At 51.7% G+C, this 19,194-nt stretch overlaps 1 protein-coding gene across 1 annotated transcript in view; it reads left to right on the top strand.

Moving 5' to 3' along the window:
• Positions 1 to 18,049, top strand: part of RAB43 (RAB43, member RAS oncogene family) — a 33,201-nt gene extending 15,152 nt beyond the window's left edge. Inside the window, exons 2-3 of the mRNA XM_060631895.3 lie at positions 10,417 to 10,600; positions 14,101 to 18,049. Coding sequence (XP_060487878.1) covers positions 10,417 to 10,600; positions 14,101 to 14,351 — 435 coding nt within the window. The 3' untranslated portion in view covers positions 14,352 to 18,049. The remainder of the gene's footprint in view (positions 1 to 10,416; positions 10,601 to 14,100) is intronic.
• Positions 18,050 to 19,194: the final 1,145 nt, after the last annotated feature.

The raw sequence follows: 19,194 nt of genomic DNA, 5'->3' as shown, positions 1-19,194 counted from the left end.
CTAGCATACTGGACGTTTGGCAGCACGTCACTGTCGCTCCTGACGGCACACCCGTGTCTCGATTGTGGCTGGTTGGCAAGCCCCAGGCCACCCTCTTCCCTGGAGGACTGGGGCAGAAGTGACAGCAGCTGGCTGGAGGAGTGGCCTGCAGACTCCACCTCCTGGTTCGACCCCCCACATCCCAAGACATGACGAAAAATAACTCAGGAACTCGTATTTGGGTCAGTCTGACCAGTTTTCAGAGTTTTGTCCTGAGAACTCATTTTCCCAGGGTCCTTTTCTACTCTGAATTAGCAAGGAACTTTGCGTCGTCTGTTCCGTCATGCAAGAGAAAGACTGTTCAAATAAAATCTTCTCTTTCCACTGGAGGAGACAGTGCTAGACATAGGTTTTGGGAACTCAACCACTAGCAATGCTTTTAACCTAATGAGCAGAACTGATTTTCCACTGGGGCACATGTGAACTCACTCCTTGGGGACAGCCGGCACAGATCCCTGGAAAAAAGCTTTAGCCCCACTGGGCCTGTTGTCCCCCTCTTGTCCCCTCTCACTGCCCCAACTACCAGGACTTGTCTTCAGAAAGCTTCCTTTATTGTTGAGTACCTGGGTCTGTGCCAGGTTGCTGGTAACACAAAGAATAGATGGGGTCTCTCCCCTCAAGAGCCCATTCTTTTTTTTTTCCTAAGTTTATTTATTTTGAGAGAGCAAGAGTGAGCAGGGGAGGGGCAGAGAGAGAGAGAGAGAGAGAATCTCAGGTAGGCCCTGAACTTTCAACATGGAGCCCAATGCAGGGCTTGAACCCACAACCCATTGAGATCATGACTTGAGCTGAAATCAAGAGTTGGACACTGAAATGACTGAGCCACCTACGCTCCCCTAGAGCCTATTCTTGATGGCAACAGACAGACTTACAAACCTAGAGCCCCAGACAGACAGCCCTAGGCCAGTTTTCCACTAAGAAACCTGTTTTTGTGTGTGTGTGTGTGTGTGTGTGTGTGCCTACAGAATGGTCATTTGTTAGTTTTTGTGTTTTTTTTGGATTTGCTTTAGGCAGGATTTCCTTTTCTGTTGTCTTGCTACTTTTTTTTTTTTTTTTTTAGTTCTTTATTTTGAGAGACGGAGATGGTGAATGGTGGAGGCATAGAGAGAGAGGGAGACAGAGGATCCCAAGCAGGCTCTGCGCTGTGAGCGCGGAGCCCAACACAGGGCTCCACCTCTTGAAACCTTGAGATCATGACCTGAGCCGAAACCAAGAGTCAGACGCTTCACTGACTGATTCACCCAGGCACCTCAGTCTTGCTGCATTTTATGTTCCTTGCCTGGCCCCCAGGGCACCTTCGTTTGGGACAGTTGAATGAAATGTTGAACACAGTCTGCCGTGGGTGCTGTTATAGAAGCAAGAACCAGGATGCTAGGGAGCCAGGAAGGAAAGAAGAATGAATTCCCCTCTGGGCTGGGGCCTAGGCCTGTATGTCAGGGAGAGCTCTACTAATCAGATGACTTCTGATCTGGGGTCTTGAAGGTTAGGTAGGAGTTCACCAAAAGGTCAAGATGAATGCCATCTATCCTAGAAAAGGAAGATAAAGGTGTTGTCCCTAGTGACTCAGAGGGACAGTGTAAACTAGGACTCATTACACATGGAGCTTAGGAGAAAAAATAAGCGTCATCCCTCATCCTGAGACTGCTTCCCCCCACTGAGGCTGTGATCAGTGTGCCCGAGCCCTCCTGTCACCAGGGTGGAAGAAGGACCTGATGAAACCCAGGACTCTTGCAGCCTTGGAATCCCTACCCCTTGCCCATTTGAAACTTACCTGACTGACCCCTGCTGAGTGGGAGTGGGGGCAGCCTCCCTCTTCTGAATGTACATGCTTTGGGAGCCCTTCTCCATCCTAACTGGGCTGCCCTCCTGCCCTCTGTGCCTAGCAGATGCTTCTGAATGTCACTCCAGATGTCAGCAGCCCCGAAAGTTTCCCCTGAAGTTGAATGTAAGATGTGGAGGCCTGGCTGGGGAAGGTAGGAGAGGCTGGCAGTGTGCCAGGTGGGAGGTGGGAGAGTGAGGGAGGGCAGGCTGAGACCTAACCCACAGGACAAAGTCCCTATCTGTCAAGTGAGCATGCTTGCAGAGGACTTCCGGTGAGTGGGGTAGTAGTTTCAACTTGGCAGATGTTCTCTTGGCTTCAGGCTGATTATGGACTTGGGGTAGGATTCCAAGCTAACTCCATGGTTAGCTTTCCTAAGCCAGGCCCTGGAGCCCAATCTGCTAGATGGAGACCTGGCAGGGCAGGGTGACAAGGCTTTAAGGGCAGACAGGGTGCTCATCTGCCCAGCATGTATTAATCGAGGACCTTCTTCATGCCAGAAGGCTCAGCCGGTTAAGAGTCTGACTCTTGGTTTCGGGTCAGGACATGATCTTACAGTTCATGAGTTTGAGCCTTGCATTGAGCTCTGCACTGACAGCTTGGGATTCTCTCTCTCTCTCTCTCTCTCTCTCTCTCTCTCTCTCTGCCCCTCTCCTGGCTTTCTCTCTCTCCTTTTCAAAATAAATAAACTTTAAAATAGATAAAAAGATCTGCGGAGGAAAAGTAAATTGGGGTGAGGGGACAGGACGGACTGCTCTTTTAAGAAAGGGTGGTTGTGAAAGAGCTGTGAGTGGAGTTGATACTTGAAAGCAGGCTGGAAATGAAGGGTGGTGCCAATCGTGCACCAGTCTGGGAGAAGAACACTTCAGGAAGGGGAACATCAAGGGCCAGGGGCTTGGTATAGAGACCTCGGAGTGCTCAGGGATCAGCCAGGAGCAAATATGGCCCCAAGGGAAGTTCTGTGGAGGCGAGTAAGGTCCATGCCGCAGGACCTTTAGGCCTTTCCGGGGAGGAGAACGGAGGAGTGACGAGATTCTTAATACTGTTTTCGTGGCTCCACGTTGGCTGTGGGGTGGACAATGGACCGCAGTGCAGGAGGAAGCCTGGGGCGGGTTTGAGGCCATCCGCAGTGGCCCCGTGTAAGGCTTGGTGACAACAGGTGTGGAGGGCACGGAGCAACGAAGGACTCCGTGTCCATGATTCCTGCTCACCCAGGCCCCTGCTGAGGGTGGAGAGCAAGGAGGTAAGCGGACAGCCAGACAGCCAGACAGACTGGTGTGGGCCCAGCACGATGCTCACATGCCTCAGCCAATCATGGGGCTGTCAGAGCCTGCCTTTCTGCTCTGTGCCTTGGGCTGGTAGTCTCTGCCTGCAGGCTCTGTTGGGGACCCGGTGAGGTGGCCTGCACGCCTGCCCCAGGACCCCACAGCATCCATGCAGTGGATTCTGCTGTCACTTCTGAGAAGTAGAGCCTGCATCATCCTCTCCGATGGAAGGTTCAGGATGGTGCTGGCGTGCTTGCCTGCCTCGTCACCTTCCTGTCTCTTGAGGAGCTGAGGTGGCTGATCACGCTCATTACACTTTTCACCCAGACCCCCTCGGGGCGCTGCCTAATGGCAAACCTGGGGCTCCGGCAGAGTAGCTTCACTTGGCTGCTGGGAAAGCAGGGCCTCCCCTGGTTTGGCTTCTCGCACCTCTTCTGGAACACAGAGGGCATTTGGGCCAAGAGATTGAGCCTCCTCAACTAAAACCTCCTCTGCGATCCCACGGCAGGACCGCGCCGCGCTCAGCAGCCCAGATGTACTTCACAGACATCAGTCAAGAGTGCTTCTCGTCTTAGCCTGGGCTCCCTCTGGAAAACGGCCTGAGACAAGGGCTTGCTCGCAGCTCGTTTGTTTTGGCAACTGGAGAGGGGGAAACAGAGAAGGAAGGACACGTTACAAGGCCGCATCCTCAAGTTGGTCGCTGCCATGGGCAGATAGGGCTTGATCTGGCCGGACATCCCTTGCTCCCCATTGGCCAAGGGTTGATCCATAGGGTTGGTGAAGCCTTCTCACATGTGTGTCACGAAGGCATGAAAGCTTGGTGGTTTGTGCAGCACCGCCCCACCCCCGCCCCTGGCTAGAATCGGAGAGACTCCCAGGTGGGATGGAAGAGATGTCTAATGTATATTTCCCTGATGCAGACCATCTCCAGTGGCTTCCCATCGCGGTAAAAATAAAACCTGCACTTGACGATGGCCCGTAAGATCCCACACGTTCTGGCTTCAGTCTGCCTCTGACCGCGTCTCCTTCCATGTCCCTTTTCACTGCCGTCTGGCCACACTGCCCTTCTGTATCTCCCAACACGGAGAGCTTTGTCCTTCTGGACACTGTCGCGCTGTTCCCTCTGCCCGAGCACTGTCCCCATGATTGGCTTCTCATCATCAGGCCTCAGCTCGAGTGCCCCCTTCTGTGACCACCCGAGGAGGCCCCTGTCCCAGGGAGTCTCTCCTATTACCTGTATCCTCTTCAGAGTGCTCGTTACCCTTCTCTGCAAGGATCCTGTCTGCATTCCTGTCTCTCCTTTTGCTGCGATGTGAACCCTGTGTTTGTTTTGTTCCCTGCAGTATCTCCAGTTCCTAGAGCAAGGGCTGGCACACGGCAGAAACTCAGCACACGTTAGATGAACAAGTGGTTGGCCCATGCCCACAGCCCAGTAGGTTTTCCTTTGGGCATTTCATGTATTCTACCTTTTACATTAAATCTCCTTTGTGTATATTAAAAATACTAGCCAAAAATTGTAAATAGCTACGCAAATATTGTTAAATGGCTGCATTTATCCAGCACCTTCTCTGTGTTAGGCACCGTGCACACTGAATCTGTCATGTGGCCCTTACTGGACCTTTTTTTGTTTTGTTTTGTTTTTTTTGGAACAGATGAGAAACTGAATTCAGTTGTAGCCCAGAGATAACCGTGCTGGAAAGTGACGGAGTCGGGTCGGTCGGACCCCAAGAGCGCTGACACTGCTCTTTTCCTTCCCTTCCTCTAATGTGGGAGAGGATGAGAATATTGCCAGTCATGGGAAGGACCTACTTTCCAGAAATACCTCCTCCATTGCCACCCAAATTTCACCAATTGGTTGACCCAGATACCTTGACCTGTAGCTATTTTGTTTTTAATTTAGTTTTTATTTTTGTCAGAGTTGTACTTGTGTATGGTTGAAAGAGTCATCTGGTTCAACAAGGCGTGGTACAAAAAGGTCTCCTGATACGGCCACCCGCAGCCTCTGGGGGTAACCCCTTCGAGCTCTTTTCAGTTGATGGGGTTTTTCTATTTATTTTGCTTACGTTGCTACCTGCCTCCGCTTCCCCCAGTTACACACATAGTCTGTTGACTTCTGACTTCAGAAGGTGAGAGTTAACTAACTCTCAGTGCCTCCCCAGCCCCCATCACACACGTACACACTCCGCATCCTCCCAGTAGAGTGGTGTGGCAATATTGATTAGATCAACAGTATGTTCCTTTCAGCACTGTTCTCAGAACGTATTCTGAATTTGTTCCTTTCTCCCCACCTTCGCTGTGGTAACCACAGGGTGGTTACCACCCTGGTCCAACCGCTGTCTTTTACCTGGATGATGGCCCTTGCCTCCTAACTGGTCTCCCCATTTCTGTCCTGGATCTCTTTTGATCTCTTCTCCGGGCAGCAGTCAGAGCGATCCTGTTAGAAAGTAAATCTGATTGGCTCTAAACTCCCATGGCTTCCCACCTTCACTCAGAGTGAAGGCCAAAAGTTCTTGCTATGGTCTGGAAGCCACTGTGTGATCTGGTCCCCCCTCCCCGCCCCGATCATCCCTGACTACTCTCTCCCTTTGTATTCTGTGCCAAACACACCCATCGTCTTGCTTCTTTGTCTCTGCTTCAGGGCCTTTGCACTTGTTCTCTCTCCCTGAAATACTTCTCTCCCAGACATCTGCACTGGTAGCTAACTTTCTCCAGATCTTTACGAACAATGAGGTCTTGTGTGGTTGTCCTATCTAAATCTCCATTCCTCGCCTTGCCTCATAATTCCTTTCCCTGCTCATTTTTTCCCATCTGATCACTAGCTACCATAATTACTATTTTTATTATTTACTTTATAATTGATAGTATTTATATTATAGATATTTATGTATAAATAAATATATTTTATAATAATTATAAACCCTTATTACTTATGATCTTACTTAGCATTTGTCTCCTGCACTGTAAGCTTGAGGACAGCAAATCGCATCTGTTTGGTTGGCCCCAGTATCTCTAGTATTTTCTTGTTGAAATGGTTGAAGGGGGGCGCCTGGGTGGCTCAGTCGGTTGGGCGTCTGACTTCAGCTCAGGTCATGATCTCACGGTTTGTGAGTTCGAGCTCCGTGTCAGGCTCTTGGCCAACAGCTTGGAGCCTGGAGCCTGCTTCAAGTTCTGTGTCTCCCTCCTCTCTCTGCCCCTCCCTGCTCCTGCTCACACTCTGCTTTCTCTCTCTCTCAAAAATAAATAAACATTAAAAAAAAACTTTTTTTTAAAGAAATTGTTGAAGGAATTGTTCAACTAAGGGTGATGATTATATTACTAAGAGTTGTTCACTGATCTTCCGTTGGCCACGTCCCACTAGTTCTTCCTGGAAGCACTATCATCTTGGTTTTGCTTACGTGTCTGTGTTTTTTTACCATTAATTCATCTCTGCAAGTAGGGGAGATCCTAACTGGGATAGCTGTCCTCCCCATCTGTCCAACATACCGTAAACCCTGCCTCTCAGTATATGACCTTCCCTCAGTTCTGTCTTCTTGAAGAAATCTCTCTCAGAGCTTTCTTGATTTCTATTTTAGGTTTTTGTTTGTTTGTTTTTGTGGTGAGAGTACTACTCTATAAGAATTCCATTTTTGAAATGTCCTGAGACTTACTTGAGGCCCAGTGTATGTATATGGTTTATCTTGGTGAATATGCTGGGTCCACTTGAAAAAAAAGGGGGCGGTTCTGCCGTGTTGGGTATGGTGTTCTGGAAATACCAATTTGATCAATAGTGTGGTTTAGATGTTCTTTACCCAACACTGATTTTTTTTTTTCTCTGTTTATTCTATCAATTCCTGAGAGAGAGGTATTAAATCTCCAACGATAGTTGTGGATTTGTTTCTCCCTTTAGTTTTATCAGTTTTAACTTCATGGGATTTAAAACTCTGTAATTAGGTAGATACATATGTAGTATCATTATTTTGAGAGGGAGTTGGGGAGTAGTAAGTCTGAGTGGGAGAGGCACAGAGGGGTGAGGGGGAGAGAGAATCCCAAGCAGGCTTTACACTCTGTGCGGAGCCCAACATGGGGCTCGATCCCACCATGGGGCTCGATCCCACATTGTGAGATCATGACCTGAGCCGATACCAAGAGATGCTTAACTTGATTGAGCCACCCAGGTGCCCCAAAGTGTCTCTTTATCTCTTGCAATTCTTGGTCTGGAAGCCTTTGATATTACTGTAACTGTCATTCATATACTTTCTTACCCTCACTTCTTATATGTATTTTATTATATGTTTCGTTTTTTTATAGGCTACCTATTTGTGTCTTTATATTTAAGGTGCCTCTCGTTGGGCTCTATGCTGACAGCACAGAGCCTGCTTGGGATTCTCTCTCTCCCTCTCTCTCTGCCCCTCCCCTGCTTGCACACCTGCCTCTCTCTCTCAAAATAAATTAAAAAAAATTTTTTTTTTTTAAATACCAGTTTATTTCCTCTACTGACTTGCTGTTTCTCTTACTAGTTGATGTAGGGCCAATGATAAGTTAGGGCGTCCTTAACTTATAAAGTCTCTTTACAGTTTTATATCACTTCATATGTTACAACTGGCACTGAACCCTTCTCATTTTTCACTTCACATCTGACACCGCACAAGTGTAGTCACCTTACAACAGGATGATTTCATGTATCTGCTTTCCTTTTTTGTGTCTGCTATTATTGTCCTACTTTTTTATTTCTTACACATTAGAAATCCCACTTTACAGTCCTTATTTATCGTTTTCTGGTCAGTTGTCTAATAAGGAAATTACAAGAAACAATAATTTTTTTAATGTTTATTTATTTTTGAGAGAGACAGAGATAGAGCGTGAACAGGGAGGGGCAGAGAGAGAGGGAGACGCAGAATCCGAGGCAGGCTCCAGGCTCCGAGCCGTCAGCACAGAGCCTGACGTGGGGCTTGAACCCGTGAACCATGAGATCATGACCTGAGCTGAAGTCGGACACTTAATGGACTAAGCCACCCTGGCGCCCCTAGGCATTTTTCATTGGATATCTAATGCCATATGGATTTTTATGAAACTTTAACCTTAATACCTGTTTTCTTTTCTTTTTTTTTTCTTTCTGGAAGCTTTTAGCACTTTCCCCTACCCCATTGTAGAATTCCCACACAGTGTGTTGGGGGGGGGGGGGTGTCTGTTTTCTTCCATTGTGTGTTATGTTCAGTGGGCCCTTTGAACTCTCAGAGGGAGTTTTCTTGAAGTCTTTCTTTGATTTCCTCCCCTTGATTTTACTGTTCTTTTTCTTTTTTTTTCAGTTTGTTTTTTTTTTTTTTTTTTTTTTTTTTAATTTTTTAACGTTTATTTTTGAGAGAGACCGAGCATGAGCAGGGGAGGAGCAGAGAGAGAAGGAGACACAGAATCCGAAGCAGGCTCCAGGCTCTGAGGGCTTAGCACAGAGCCCGACACGGGGCTCAAACTCAAACCATGAGATCATGACCTGAGCCAAAGTCCAATGCTCAACGGACTGATCCACCAGGCGCCCCACTGTTCTTTTCCTTCTGAAATGCTTACTATCCCGATATTAGACCTCTTAGGCTGGCTCTACAGTTTTTTCCCTCTTACTCTTCTTATTTCTTCTTATTTCTTTGTATTTCTTTATTTTGGAAGGATTTCTTCAACTTTATCTTCCAGCCCTTAGGTTGTACTTTTCACTGATATATTTTTAATAGTCAAAAGCTCTTTTTTTCCCTGAATACTCCCACAACTTAAAAAAAAATAGTATTCTATTATTGTTTTGTGGATCTTTTCCTATCTCTGAAAATACCGATGTTTGGTTTTGATAAACAAAAATTTGCTTCTGCCTAGCTTTTGTTTCGTCCAGGTCACTTTTTTTTCTGTGTTTGTCCTTTGTCTTTTGTGTCATGCGCTCTCTCTGGGGTATGGGGATGAGTTTCTTGGTCAACTGGATTCCAGATTTGTGTATTGCCAGACTTCATGCCTTTCGCTTCGCCCCCCCTTCGCCCCCCCCATCATGCGTAAGCAAGCAGATACCTGATTTCCTTGGAACCTTTCATAGTTGAGTAAATAGGAGGTCTTGGGACAGGAGGGTCTCATTTGGCATGTTGTGGCTGAGTTTGTTAACTCTTGAACGTCTCTTTGTGGGGCCGAGGGAAGAGGTTGCTCACCTCCATGGTACCAGGGCCTGAAGCCCTGCCCTCAGGAACAGTCTGAGGCCTCTGGGGTTTTTCTCTACCCCGGATGGACTAGGGTGCCTCCCAATACCTTGAGAACTAGATAAAGAGGCCCCCAGAATGCTTGTGCCAGCAAAGGAAAATGGATGGACCCAGAGCTTGGTGGAGACCCAAGGCTCGTGTTCATCTTCAGAGAGCCCCAAGAACCTGTGATCTGTGGAGCAGAGAAAGCAAGTCCTGAGCCCCCAAGAGCCCTGCCATCTGCCTCCTCTGATGCCTGCCTGCAGTCCATCTCTCCCAGTTGCAGAGCTGGTGACCTCCACCCAGAGTGCGCAGCCTCCCAGCCCGGGCACAGTGAAGGTCCAAGGTCTACCCCGGGTTCAGGCCCTCCCCCTGCCCTATCTGGGAATGCCAGACTATTGCTTCTCCAGAAACTAGGGAAGCTCCCGCTACACAGGCACCTCTCGTCCATGGCCAGGGTGCAGGAAGGCTTGGCAGTGGGCACTGATGGGTGTTAGTTAAGTGAAAACATGGGCAAGGAAAGACCCCAAGTTCCTTGCCTTTGGCCAAGCTGGGCCAGCAGGTGATAAAGGCCCCGCCAGAGGACTCCATCCACTGCTTCCCCCAGGCCGTCACTGCCACCAGGCATCACCGAGGCAGAAGTAGAGAACCCTAATGCTGGAGGAGCTTTCCACGTGGCTGGGTGTAGCAGTGTGTTTACGGGCCCAGAGAGGGGAAGGCACAGGACATGCACACACAGCCAGCATCATAGCATACCAGAACGAGCTCGCCGGACCGTGAGCTGCTGGAGCTCTTCTGGTTCAGTGTCCCAACAGCAGAGAGCCCAGCCTTAGGGGAGCCTTGGGCACTCTAGAGAGCAGAGATGAGGGCTCCCCACCTTCCTTTGCATCCTCCTGCCCCCCCCAAAGCTGGGCCACTGAGTTGTCTTGTAAGGGATCAGGGGTCCTCTCTGTCCACCTTCTAGCCCCTCTTGCATGATTCCCGCCAAGGTGTGGGCTGGTGGCCTGCCCAGTGGAACCAGCGCTTTGGGCATGGGTCTGTGGGATTGCCCTCCCTATCCCCCGTGCTTGGTCACACCACCAGGTTCACGGGAGGCCCCCTATTTCTTTAGCTGCAGATCTGGGACACAGCTGGCCAGGAGCGATTCCGCACCATCACCCAGAGCTATTACCGCAGTGCCAACGGGGCCATCCTGGCTTACGACATCACCAAGAGGAGCACCTTTCTGTCCGTGCCTCACTGGATCGAGGACGTGAGGAAGTACGCGGGCTCCAACATTGTGCAGCTGCTGATCGGTGAGCTGAGGGGAACAGGGCCAGGGCCAGCAGGGTTTCTCGGGGCCACGGTTCTGTCTCTCCGTCTTAGTGTCTTTCTCCTTTAAAAAAAAAATTGTTTTTAATGTTTATTTATTTTTGAGAGAGAGAGAAACAGAGCACGATTGGGGGAGGGGCAGAAAGAGAGGGAGACACAGAATCGGAAGCAGGCTCCAGGCTCCGAGCTGTCAGCACAGAGCCCGACACGGGGCTCGAACCCACGGACTGTGAGATCATGACCTGAGCCGAAGTTGGACGCTTAACCTACTGAGCCACCCGGGGACCCCTCATCTTTCTCCTTTTTAAACAAAGGGCAGGTGGAGCGCAGAGAGAGGCTGAGCTTGAACGGTGATCTTGCAAATTCTGATCCTGCCAATCACTTACAAAGTCATATTCAAAACTGGAATTGGAGGGAGGGAGAAAGGAGCGAACATTTGCTTTTTACTTCCCGCATATCCCCACCATGGTCAGCCCTGGTTAAACCTTCACATGTGTCTCTGGATTCAGTTCCCATAACCTTGGCTACTGGCTCCTCCTGGTTTGGCAGGGCTAGAGCCGAAGCTCAGAAAAGTGGAGTAACTTGTCCCAGTTCGCGCACCCTGTGAGCCTATAAATCCGAAACTGGGGCCCTGCTGGTGGTGCTTTGGTGACATGCTGTCCCCCCACACCGCAGAGCAGCGCTTCTCAAACCTTTGCGCTCCGAAGCTTTGTTAAAGCACAGATGCCAGGCGTCGTGTCTGACTCAGGAGGGCTGGGTGGGGCCCATGAATGTGCATTTCTCACAGGTTCCCAGGTGACGCAGGTGATGTCCATGTTGGCGGCCCAGAGACCCCACACTGAGAACCACTGTTGCAGAGAGATGCTCTTACTTCCATTTTCCCTTTTCCTCCTACATAAACTCCCCAGACCTGGGCTCAAGCGCTTTGGACCATTTCTGTGGTCCCCAGGGTCCTCATTCCAACAGTCAGGCGGATTCTTCTTCCTTTTTTTTTCTTTTCTTTTGTTTTTTTGAGAGAGAGAGAGAGAGAGTGAGAGAGCACACGCACATGCACACAACTGGGGAGGGGCAGAGGGAGAGAGAGAATCTTAATTTTCTTAAGTTTATCTACTTATTTATTTAGAGAGAGAGAATCTTAAATTTTATTTTGAGAGAGAGAGAGCACACCACGCACAAGTGGAGGAGGGGCAGAGAGAAAGGGAGAGAGAGAGAATTGCCAGCAGGCTCCGCACTGTCAGCACTCAAGAGCCCGATGTGGGGCTTGAACCCACAAACCATGAGATCACAACCTGAGCCGAAGTCAAGAGCTGGACGCTTAACCAACTGAGCCACCCAGGCGCCCCAATTTTGTTCTCGTTTTTTAGAGGCAGATTCTTCTAAGATGAGATTGTACAGATGGGGCTGCACATAGCTCCACCTGGGGAAAGGGCGATGCTTGGTTCCCTGCCTGGCCTCGGATATGGGAGCACTCAGTGGAGCTGGGCTCCCCTGCCAGGAATGGGGTTCTCCTTACCTGGCCTGACACTTCCCTTTTATCCAGAACATTCAAAATAAAACATTCTGGGGCGCCTGGGGGGCTCAGTTGGTTAAGCATCCAACTTTGGCTCAGATCATAATCTCACAGTTCGTGGGTTCAAGCCCCGCCTAGGGCTCTGTGCTGATGGCTTAGAGCCTGGAGCCTGCTTCAGAGTCTGTGGCTCCTTCTCTCTCTGCCCTTCCCCCACTCACATTCTGTGTCTCTGTCTCTCCAAAATGAATAAACGTTAAAAAAAAATAAAAAATAAAATAAAACATTCTATCATAGAGCATTTTATACAAGTATAAAAATAGAATAGTGCACTGAACCCCAGATACCCAGTACCCAGCTTCAGCAATGAGCCATTCACGGCCAGTTTCCTCTCTACCCTCATCCCTTCCCCTCCCTTGTCTTACTTTGGAACAAATCCCAACACCAAACTATTTCATTTATCAATATTCCAGCATAAATCTATAAAAGGTACAAACACTTCAATAAAAAGTACATAACAATACCATTTTCACATCCACAAGATATTGATATTTTCTTCTTATTATTATTATTTAGTTTATTTATTTTTGAGAGAGAGAGCAGGGGAGGGGCAGAGAGAGAGGGAGAGAGAAGCCCAAAAAGGCTCTGCACGGTCAGCCCAGAGCCCAATGCAGGATTTGAACTCACGAACCACAAGATCATGATCTGAGCCAAAATCAAGAGTCAGATGCTTAATCGACTGAGCCACCTAGGCACCCCCCATATTGATATTTTCTTAATATAATCAAATGGCTGATGAGTGCTCAGATTTATAATTGCTAATAAATATCACATGTACTTGTTTTTTTTCTTTTTGTTGAAATCAGGATCCAAACGAGTTCCACACATTGAAATTAGTTGCTGTAGCATTTAAGGTTACCAAAGACAGTCTTGATTTTTATAGGTGGTTATCTATTTTTTTTTTAATGTTTATTCATTTTTGAGAGACAGCATGAGTGGGGGAGGAGCAGAGAGAGAGGGAGACACAGAATCCGAAGCAGGCTCCAGGCTCTGAGCCATCAGCACAGAGCCTGACGCGGGGCTCAAACTCACGAACTGTGAGATCATGACCTGAGCTGAAGTCGGACACTTAACCAACTGAGCCACCCAGGGGCCCCGTGGTTATCTTTTTTTTGTGTCCTCCCTATAACCACATTACAAAAGTCAACCGCTTAGAGACTTAAAAAAAAAAAATTCTTCTAGAAATCGGGTCAAGGAGCAGTTGACCAGATTATTTAGAACATAATGACACAGCTGACACCTTGTAGGAGCAACCAGAGGTGCGCTCTCAGGTCAGGCGGTGGGCTGTGCTCTTACTATCAGCAAAGCAAAATAATCAAAGTCCCCGTCTTCCAGGCAATGAAAGAATTCCAGATGAGAATAGGAGAGCCTAAATAATAAGCATAACGAAATTGTAGCCAAGGAAACAATTGGCAGTGCGAGACTTCCTTGTTGGCGTCCCCTCGTAGGGAGCGTCTGCCAAGTGCCCGTTGCTTTCAGGTTCACTGTATCATCTGATCCCTCCTGTGCTGAAGGTGGCATCACAGATGGGGAAACCGAGACCCAGGGATGAAGTGACTTCCCCAAGGGTCACGCAGCAGGTGCAAGGGAGCTGAAGTTTCCTGCAGCTCTAAGGTTCTTTCCACCAAAGTTGAGTGCTCCAATGTGTCAGGAAGAAGCCATAAAAGACACCAGCCTCTGGCAAAGATAAAAAAGAGAAACAAAAGGAGGGACTAAAGTCTGGACTAAGAGCCTTAAAATAAAAGAAGGTCTTTTTTCTTCCCCCAAAAAGATGGAGGGCCACACCAGAAGGTATTCATTGGTGGCTGGCCGAGTGCGGTGGGCGGCTTGACGTGTCTCGGCTTGGCCCCACCGGGTGGGACAGGGCAGGCTGGCACCCGTGGGCCTCACCAAGCTGCACCTGGCCTTTCCCTACAGGGAACAAGTCGGACCTCGGCGAGCTCCGGGAGGTCCCGCTGGCCGAGGCACAGAGCCTGGCAGAGCACTATGACATCCTGTGTGCCATCGAGACGTCGGCCAAGGACTCGAGCAACGTGGAGGAGGCCTTCGTGAGGGTGGCCACGGAGCTGGTCATGCGGCACGGCGGCCCTCTGCTCAGTGAGAAGGGCACCGACCACATCCAGCTGGATAGCAAGGACGTCGGAGAGAGCTGGGGCTGCGGCTGCTGACCGGGGTGCAGGGCAGGCAGGCAGGGGCCTCCCCACCTTCTCTCTCTGGCCTGCCAGGCCCACCCCCCCAGAGCTGGCCCTCCACGGTGCCAGCGATCCTAGAGCAGCTGGATAAAGCCCTGGAATTCTCCATTCCGTGGCCTGGGTGCTTGATGGGAAAGCTACCCTGGATGAAGGAAGCAGCGGGATACCTTCTGAGGGAGACCTGTTGGCCTGTGGGGCGTGGGGCGTGGGGCCCCACCTGCCAGCCAGTGGCCGTCCCCTCTGTGTTCTTCACAGTCCAGGACTGGCCCAGGCCTGCCGGTGTGGATCCCAGCAGGAGAGGGGCTGGGATGTGCCTCCCTTGCTGCACATGTACTGGGTCTGACCATTTCACACCTTGAGTCTTGCTGCAGCTGAGGCGGCAGGGTTGTGTGGCTGGTGCCTTGGGTTCTTTCAGGTCACTCCAGGGCCTCTGTACCGAGTGAGAGCAACCCGCCCAGCAGACTCGGTTCCTGAGCACAGCCCCAGGGAAGCCCCAGCTCCTTCCAGGCCGGGAACTTCCTTCCTTCCTTCACTGCCAGCTCGAAGCTCACAGACAGCTTGGGGCTTGGCCTGCTGCCTTAGCAAGACCTCTCAAGTTTTCTGGTTTTCCGTGTAGCTTCTTGTTTTCGTCGGCACAAGTATGGGGTCATGGCCCACAGCCCAGCGGGGACCGTCTGCTGGCCTGGGGCCCAAAGTGTGGCCACTCAGGTTGCAAAACCAGCTGATTCCTTCAGCACCGACTCTCAGAACTTGGGGGTTGGGGGAATGAGGTGGGAATGTGGACACTTAAGGGAAAAGTAAACGCTTGCATCCCTGAGGCTACGGTCTGAGAGGGACCCTCAGGGCACTTAGTCTTAGCTGTGCAGAAGCCCTTCCTGCCACGTTCAGAGCGACAGCTCCCTAACTGCTTCCAGTCTAGCTTCTGGTTTCTCAAACCAAAAAGGCGATGCCCCGGCAGTCCTGGGTCTGGCTCTTTTATCCTGGGCCTTACCAGCCTCAACGTGTGCAGGGTGCTGAGGTTAGAAGGCGGGTGGGGGCTGGGATCACTGGGGCTGCACTCTGTGGGTAGCTCAGAGGGTCACAGGGATTGAGCTGGGGGAGGCGGGTGATCTCCCCGTACTACCCAGACCCCCCATGTCAGCCCAGTCTAGCCCCTTAGGCCCCCTCAGTGGAGGGCCCCGGGAAATAAACTGCCGTCAGAGCCGTGGGGAAGGTCACATCGTGGAGGTGCAGCCCAGAGCCTTGTGGGGCCCAGGCGGTGCTCCAGCCGACTTCCCTTGCCTTCCACTTCCTGCACTTTCGTCTGCACCGTCCCACCCCTTCTTGTAGGCAGGCCTGACCGCAGAGTGAGAAGCCAGACCCACGGCATTCTGTGGGCTTGGGCATGGAAGGCTTCCCTGGCTGAGACCGAGACCAGCAGGGCTGATGACTCTGTTTCAGGCAGGCATGTCTGAGCCCGGTTCTGGAAGGGAAGGATGTTGGCCTGGTTGGGCCAAGAGCTGCTGAGCAGGGTCCTGTGCTGAGGGCAGCCGGCCCACTGGTGGCCGTGGTGGGGTGGGAGCTGGGAGCAAGAAGGCCACTTGGCTTCCTTCCTCAGTGGCCTTGTCAGTGAGATGGGGTGAGCGGGGCCTGGGGCCCAGCTGCTGGCAGGGAGAGCTGGTGTCTGCCAGGCCCCTCCATTGCAGTGCCTGGGCTCTACCTCCAAAGTAGAAAGTGCCTGTCACTGAGACACATTCAGACCATGGCCTCTAAGGGCTGATCTTGGGGCAGAGCTAAGACGTCTACCAGGGCCCAAGCTGGAAGAGCGATCTCATGAAGCCTGACCTTCCAGAGGCCTGCTGCTTTGGGGGGCGGTGGCGGGAACGCGGGGGATCTTGGAGCACGGGTCTGGGCCTGCACCCCCATCGTTGACTTGCAGCCACAGTTCCAGCTGAGCACAGGTGCAGGCCCTTGCCGTTGTTACCTGCTGCACCTTCTCTGCCTCAGGGCTGGGATGGCTTTGGCAAGGTGGGGAGACCTTTCATTTCCTCTCTATGAGCCATCTCCCTCCTCCTCCAGACCCCTGGGATGGAGACCTGAAACTTTGCAGGGGCCTGGCTGAGAGGGGGCAGGGAGCAGCTGGCCCAGCCTGGACTGGGGAGGTTTCCTCACTGGCAGCCTCTTGGCTCACCCAGCAACAACCCCCAGCACGATTCTCTTCTCCCTTCAGAGTCCCAAGGTGTCTGAAACGTGGGCTGATTGGTCTCTGGCCATCCCTCCTTCAGGCACCACAGCCAATAGGGTCTAGCCAGGACCCTCCCTCTCCCCTCCCCACCACAGTGCTGGGATCCCGCCTCCATACTCCCCCCCCCCCCCCCCCCCCCGCCCCTGCTCTGGATGGGCCCCAGGATCCCCTGGACATCTCATGGACCTCTTTGGCTCCTGGGCCTCTAGCCTGTGCAGCCCAAGCCACCCTCGTGCTGCAGTCAGAGTGGCATTTGTAGAAGGTCACAACTGATGCTGCTGCCCCCTCCCCATTCCAGGGTGCCTGGGGCCCTTGGGATATGGCCCATACTCAATCTAGGTGTCCAAGGCCTCCACAGCTGCGCCCTGGCTTCTCCCAGCACCTTGTCCCCCAGGAGCACCCTTTATGCAGGCTGCGCCCTTCCTGCCCTCCCCCACCCCCACTTACCCAGCCTTTTTATCCGTGTCATTCAGAGTCCCACAAATGACCCAGCTGGACACCTCTGAGCACTGGCCCCACCCCAAGCTAGTCCTTAGCCCATAGTACCCTCTGGTGAGATTGAGTTCCTTCTCCCCCTCTTCCTGGGCAGAAGCCATTTCCTGCAGCCTCGAACAGAGACCATTTCCGGGTTTCAGTCACAGGCGCAAATGCTAGTGCTCAGGGCCCCACGCTGGTGGGCTGCCTGTAGTGAGGCATCAGGCAGGAACCTCACTACCTCCTGGGCCTCAGTCTTCTGTCACGTGGGGACCCGGATTTGGGTAAGAGAAAACAGGGTAGTTGTGTGAGACAGAACACAACCCACCTTTGTTTCCTCCTGCAACAGCCCAGGCCTTCTGGGGCTGAAGGGAAACAGCTTTATCTCTCCCTCTGTTTATAAATTACCCAGTAGCAGGAGCCGGTGAGGTCAGAGGCCAGGGTTTAGGAGAGGAGGCAGGGATCAGAGGGCCAGGAAGTATCCTGGCCTCCACCAGGTCCCCGGGGACAGGGCAGTCTGTGGCCTGGGTGGGGCTAATGGGGCGTGGGCTGAAGAAGGAGAAGGCTGGTGTTTTCTACTCCCGGGAGGAGGAGCGGGGCTGCCCAGAGGGTCCCTGTCCTTCCAGAAAAGGGCTTCAAGGACACAGACCCCGGCAGGCAGCCATGGAGCTAGAGGAAGCTCCTAATTCATATTGAATTCAGTTACTCTTCCCCAGGAGGGCTGCCACGGGTGGGGGCCTCAAGGACCCTCTGAGCCCTGCTGGACTGGACTGTTGGGCTGCAGGGAGGGCCTCAGCATTGCAATAAGGCAATGCCATTTTGCATTTGGGAATTTTTCATGTTACCTATTTATGATCCATAAATCTTTATAGCAAATCTATTTTTTAAAACATGGGAAAGTTGCCTTTATGGAAACTTAGCAGAGCCAGAGTCTACACATTCCTAAACCATTAAACAGATTTCTGCAAAGAGTCAATGGCGCCCAAGACTGCTTCTCTCACCTTTGAGCCCAGAGCTGGCCCAGGTGGCCACATCTCTACAGATGGTCCCACCTGCCCAGCTGGTTTCCCCGACTAGTCTCCAGGCCCAGAGTGGACGGGTGGGTCTGCACTTCTCACCGCCCATCTGTTGCCTGGAGCCCTGTTAAGACTTCTCTGCCCCAGGCCAATGTGGGATCCTTTGGCAGAGGAGCAGTCAGTGCCCAAGGGGCAGGAAAGAACTTGGGTTCGGTCCTCACTCAGCCAGGGAGACCACGGGCAAGTCACTGAACGACTCCTGGGCCTCTGGTTCCTTCAGCTGGATTTGAGTTGGGGAGGCAGGTTGAGGAGTACGGTTGGGCGATGCCCGGGGGAACCAGGCCTCTCCCACACCTACAACCCTGTGGGGGAGGTGTTACCATCCCCGTGCTTTGCAGATAAGCCAGTGGACTCAGTGGTTGGGAGTGTCTTGCCCGAGCCTTGCAGCTGTAACAAGTTAGACCTTGTATTCCAAGTCAGGAGAGGCCCTACAAGGGCCAGGACTGGTCTTGCTCACTGCTGCTATGTTCCCAGGGCAGAGAATGGTTCTGGGTGCATAGTAGGTGCTCAAAAAACTGCCAAGTGCCTGAATGGGGCCCCTGCCACCAGGAACCATAGCCCGCCGAGACCATCTGGGATCTGTCCCCGGTCATTCTCAGAAGGGGGCCTATGCTGACACAGGGGCCAGATGACGATAGCGTGACTGTGCACGGTGGCCAGGTAGTAACTGTACCCAGTCTGGCAGCCCGGCTCTGAGACACGCTGACAACATGGGGGTCACACCAACCTCCATTCCAATCCCAGGTCCGCTATGACTAGTGTGACCTTAGGCAAGTCATTTCTCCACCCAACCTCAGCTTCCTCAGACGTGGGACATGAATTCCTGTCCTGCCTGCATCCTGGGAAGCCACCAGGAGATCCCAGCTGGGTGGGACTTTGGAAACTGAAGGACAGGAGCAGTGACACTCTGACTCTGTCCCAGAGGTTTGAAACCTGTGAATTCCACGGACTGAATGACGGAGGCGGGCCTGGAGCCCTGGGTGTTCCAGAGGGGCCACACCGCAGTCTCTTCCGTGACCTTTTCCAGGGAGAGATACCTGTTGTT

The sequence above is a fragment of the Panthera onca genome, chromosome A2 (genome assembly GCF_046562875.1).
Source record: "Panthera onca isolate mPanOnc1 chromosome A2, mPanOnc1 haplotype 2, whole genome shotgun sequence".
NCBI lineage: Eukaryota > Metazoa > Chordata > Mammalia > Carnivora > Felidae > Panthera > Panthera onca.
The sequence above is the reverse complement of the archived record's forward strand: the minus strand, read 5'-3'. Positions and strand labels throughout refer to the sequence as shown.